The sequence below is a fragment of the Eriocheir sinensis genome, unplaced genomic scaffold (genome assembly GCF_024679095.1).
Source record: "Eriocheir sinensis breed Jianghai 21 unplaced genomic scaffold, ASM2467909v1 Scaffold491, whole genome shotgun sequence".
Taxonomy (NCBI): Eukaryota; Metazoa; Arthropoda; class Malacostraca; order Decapoda; family Varunidae; genus Eriocheir; species Eriocheir sinensis.
This window is the reverse complement of record NW_026111822.1, coordinates 184,576-190,000: the sequence shown is the minus strand read 5'-3', so window position 1 is coordinate 190,000 and position 5,425 is coordinate 184,576. Positions and strand designations below refer to the sequence as shown.

Below are 5,425 nucleotides of genomic sequence, written 5' to 3'. Positions count from 1 at the left end.
AGGCATAGGAAGTAAGTTTGAAAGATATTAAAGAGAACATGAAAGAAAAAAAATGACGTCGAAAAGAATAGAGGAAGAATGGAAGTTAGATTGAAAGAGTAAGTAGCGGATTTTGTTTTTCATTGTTTTTTTTTTTACGCCCTTGCACTGTCTCTTGCTGTAAAACAAACAAACAAACAAAAAAAAAAACGAAGGAAAGGGGAGAGAACCAACCAAGGAAGCAAAACAAACAAACAAATGTAAGAACAACTATATGCATAACACGCCCTACACTTCTATATAACCAAAGAAACACACCTTGACACACACACACACACACACACACACACACACACACACACACACACACACACACACACACACACACACACACAGATTAAAAACAGCCACACACAGAAACAAACACATCAACACACAAAACCCTTCACATATTCAGTCATCCATCACACCTAATCACAGAAACAGACAGACAACAGCAAAGCATTCATCTATTCATCCATCCATCCATCCACAGTACACTCAACCACAGTACTCACCAGGAGCAGTTGTCGTCCCCGGGCCACAGCCTCACCACCCCGCCACTCACCACCGGCGCCGCGGAGGACAGAGCTGCAGAGGAGAGAGGACAGAGTGATGGGTGACGGACGAGTCTTGGGATCATCTTCATAAACATTGCGCCGCCTCAGACTCACATATTAGACAAGGCTTTCTTAGGAGTTTTGAGCATTTCCAGGGGTAGTTTTATGACCCTGATGGTAGTTTGACCCTTCTTCTGTGCCGTGAACCTAATAATACACTCGTGAGAACCGACTGCTCTCCATTTGGGCCTCTGGAAATAGTTAATGCGAGATCTGAAGATTAGTGTGAAGAAATGAGAGGTAATATTCAAGTCACCCACCACATGGCAGAACAGATTGGGAGGGTTGAACGATACACACACAACTCGGACGGGTAATTATAAAGTGCCAACCCAGTTCACGAAAAAGAAAATCAGAGGGAAAATAAGAATGGGATGGAGTGCTCTTGGTAAACATAACAATACCGTGACTTGCAACCCGACACCCCTTGAAAAGAAAGGTGTGCAGTCAATCTATTCTGTATTTTCATTTTCATTCATTATGTATTTTATTTTCATTTTCATTTTACTCACAAAAATGGCGCCGCACGGTTTAGAAACAAAGCGACGAAGCGGAAAAAGAGGAACAGAGAAAAATATTGGGTATAACATGGAGACCGGAAGTGACCATCATGAATTCGAGTAGAGAACGGGGGGAAAAAATGGAATGGGGTAGGTTAAATATATAAGGCGTATAGAACAGATAACAAATGAGCAATCAAAGTAACAGAGTGGCAGACAAGGGACCGGATGGAAAGATGAAATTACAGCATTTACCGGAGATGGATTAATAATGGTACAGAGGAAGGGTCAAACTACCACCAGGGTCATGAAACTACCCCTGGAAATGCCCCAAACCTCAACGAAAGCCTTGTCAAATGTGTGTGCCAAATGTGTGTCAAATGTGTTGTGTGTGTTGTTTTAATGAGTGTTTCTTTAGTACACTAACACCAGAGAAGTGGAGGACGTTGGGAAAGGGTTTTGTTTAGCAGGGGAACAGTAGAAGATGACGATGATGATGATAACGTACTAAAGAAAAATGAACATACATATTTATTTATAATAGCTCAAGGAAAAACAAATAAAAAGAAGAAAGAATTGAGAGGATTAAGTAACAGGACAGACATACAGCTTGAAAGATACAATTGATAAAGGAAAGATAGAGAATGAAGATTTTTTTTTTTTTTTTTTTTTTTTTTTTTTTTACGTGTTAGCCCATATGCACCGTAGGCATATTCTGCCTCTTCGGTGTTGCTCAGGGGCAGGCCCGTTAGTGGTGCGGGCGCGGGTTTTTATAGTGGCACCTGAAAGGCCCATGTTACCCCCCCAAAGCTCATCTTTATTGCTATGCAACTAGAACTCGGGTGTCAGGGTGACATGTAGGTGATTTTAAGCCACTCGGCAAATGACACAAAGTTTCAAGGTAGCACTGGTGGGGATTCGAACCCATGCGTCGACATCAGTCCGATCCCAAGCTCACCACCTTATCCACTAGGCCACCGCCTCCCTACTAAATCGTACTAAAGAATTAACACATGGCTTACTTGAATATCTTACATGTTTTAGAGAGAACGTCACCCCCCACCCCCTTAACCCCCTTCCCCCTCCCACTCCCCACAGACCCTACCATCAAGGCGCGCCACAATGGAAGGCAATGGAGGTGGAGATATCACCACCATCATCACCACCATCAGCACCGCCATCGGCACCAACACCACCACCACCGCCCGCACGCTCTGGCTCTTCTTCATCCCTGGGGGTGAAAAGGAAAATGTAAGAAATAAAAAAGAGGGAGAATTGATGAAGAAGGAAATGGAAAAACGGAGGAAAGGGTGATAACTTACAAAGAATGATCGAGAGAGAGAGAGAGAGAGAGAGAGAGAGAGAGAGAGAGAGAGAGAGAGAGAGAGAGAGAGAGAGAGAGAGAAGGGAAGGGAAGGGGAATAAACGAAAGAAAAACAAAGAAAAGCTCAAGGAAAAAGAAAAAAGGAAAGGAAAATAAAGCATCACTAGGATTAGAGAAAGAGAATGAAAGGGGGATATTTAGATTTGACAGTATAGATAATTAATAAAGAGAAGAGGGAAAGAGAGAGAAGAAAAAACGGCACGAAAGGAAAAGAATAAAGATAGGAAGAGCTGAGGGGAAGAGACACCAATGAAAAGGGGAAAAAAAGAAAGAAAGAGATAAACAGAGAATGAAAAAAATAACTAAAAGAAAATCTAAGAAAAGCAGAAAAGTAAGAAAACAACAGGAATATCGACAAGGAATGAGAAAATAACAAAAAGAAAATCTAAGAAAAGCAGAAAAGTAAGAAAAACAGGGATATCGACAAGGAATGAGAAAATAACAAAAAGAAAATCTAAGAAAAGCAGAAAAGTAAGAAAAACAGGAATATCGACAAGGAATGAGAAAATAACAAAAAGAAAATCTAAGAAAAGCAGAAAAGTAAGAAAAATACAGGAATGTCGACAAGGAATGAAAAAAACAATATCACAAACAACACCAACAGCAACAACAAAAACAACGACCACCAAAACACATCAATACAAGTCTCGATGCAACAATAGCTTCCTCGAACCACAAGACGATAAATTTTCAGATATTCGTGAAGGTAAAAAAGAAAGAAAAAAAAAAGAAACGCGAAGCTGAATTGTGGCTGCTCCGTTTAGAGGAAATAAAAAAAATATGTCTGGTATGCATCCAATAAGTATTTGTCGATGCTTAGAAATCAATGAAGAAATGTTGAAGCCAATACAATGTCTCTCTCTCTCTCTCTCTCTCTCTCTCTCTCTCTCTCTCTCTCTCTCTCTCTCTCTCTCTCTCTCTCTCTCTCTCTCTCTCTCTCTCTCTCTCTCTCTCTCTCTAAATCTCTCATCATCTATCTATCATCTATCTCTATCTCTCCATTCATAAAAAAACCCCCCACAAGATATATAAAAAAAAAAAAAACCCGTTCCTGTAAACACGATAGCATTTCCAGGGGGGTTGGGAGGGGGATAAACATACAATTCAGCATTTAATTAACTCAAGCTTCTCTAGAGGTAGTTACAGGCATAATAAAAAAGAAACTCGAACGGACACAATAGAATGATGATGATGAGGGAGGGAAAGAACGCAGATTAATGAGGTTGGTTACGATGGTGTGAGAGAGAGAGAGAGAGAGAGAGAGTTACATAGATAACCAGACCACACAGGACCTAAGGCGAGAGAGAGAGAGAGAGAGAGAGAGAGAGAGAGAGAGAGAGAGAGAGAGAGAGAGAGAGAGAGAGAGAGAGAGAGAGAGAGAGAGAGAGAGAGAGAGAGAGAGAGAGAGAGAGAGAGAGAGAGAGAGAGAGAGAGAGAGAGAGAGAGCATAATTATATATCATGGAGTGGGCCTGTTAGAAGGATCAACAGACAGAGACGAGAATTTTAACTTCTTTTCTTAACTGGATTCGAAACGAGGAACAGAATCTGACGTGCTACCTCGTATGGGCCGCTTTTCTGTGCCCCTAAAACTTCTCTCGTGCATATGCTGTAACGCTCATCTTAAATGTCGCTTTCTCTGTCTCATCGCTCTAAGTACATAGCTTATTTTTGTACTATCATTGCTCTCAGAACGCTATTTTCTGTGCCTCAATGACTATATTTTGTGTGTGCTTCAACGATTATTAGGCATTATCATCTGTGCCTTAATATTACTGGTATACGATTTTCTGTGACTGGTAATTCCCGGTACATTATTTTCTGTGGCTCAATATTTCTGGTACGTTATTTTCTGTGCCTCAATATTTCTGGTACATTATTTTCTGTGCCTCAATATTTCTGGTACATTATTTTCTTTGCCTCAACATTCCTGGTACATTATTTTCTGTGCCTCAATATTTCTGGTACATTATTTTCTGTGCCTCAACATTCCTGGTACATTATTTTCTGTGCCTCAACATTCCTGGTACATTATTTTCTGTGCCTCAACATTCCTGGTACATTATTTTCTGTGCCTCAACATTCCTGGTACATTATTTTCTGTGCCTCAACATTGCTGGTACATTATTTTCTGTGCCTCAACATTCATAGATTCTACACGCTGCCTTCAGGAGGGTGCAGGAGCCGCGGCACACCGTTGCTGGCGCCAGGGGAAAACCATCGATTGGCATGCAGCAGCCACACACACGACGCTTACCTGCATGGCGCTGAGTCCCTCCTTCTCCCTAGCACCTCTCCCATTAATCTGGTGCTGCAGGGGCGGCTAGAAAAACACGGAGAGGCTGAAAGTCGTATTACAAGACACTTCGCCGCCCAAGAACACATATTTGACAAGGCTTTCGTAGTTGTGGGCATTTCCAGGAGTAGTTTTATGACCCTGGTGGTAGTTTGACTCTTCTTCTGTACTGCGGACATAAAGAAACGCTCATTAGAACCCGAATGACTCCCTCTTTGGCCCTTAAAAGTAGCTGATATGAGAGGCGAGAATGTCTTATAATACCAATCTGACTGTCACGGCCGGGGTGTCGAAATAGGACGTGTGGCGCGTGGGTGGATGAGAAGCTGGATTTGCGAGGCTGACAAGTCTTGGCAAGGAAATAGAATACGTGCGTCATCTGTGCTAGTTTTTTTGTGTTCTGTGTGACAAAATAGGTTGAAGAACAAACGCTGTGTAGTTAGTGCAAAACAAAGCTGAAAGTTTTGAATGAACGCTTGGTAGATTTGTGAATTGGGAGGGCAGATGATGAATTACGGTTTCTGAAAAGCCTAAATGACCTCTTGTAGTCAATATGTCAACACTACATTGCTTCATAATCTCTTTACTAGTTATAATTTTTATTTAAC

General features: G+C 41.4%; 1 protein-coding gene across 1 annotated transcript in view; it reads right to left on the bottom strand.

Annotated features, from left to right (window-relative positions):
• The window catches only part of LOC126992584 (WSCD family member AGAP003962-like), a 14,912-nt gene extending 12,549 nt beyond the window's left edge, over window positions 1-2,363 (bottom strand). The window contains exons 1-2 of the mRNA XM_050851395.1: window positions 2,244-2,363; window positions 537-609 (exon numbers count right to left, since the gene is read on the bottom strand). Of these exons, the coding sequence (XP_050707352.1) occupies window positions 537-609; window positions 2,244-2,319 (149 nt within the window). The 5' untranslated portion in view covers window positions 2,320-2,363. The remainder of the gene's footprint in view (window positions 1-536; window positions 610-2,243) is intronic.
• Between the last annotated feature and the right edge of the window lie 3,062 nt (window positions 2,364-5,425).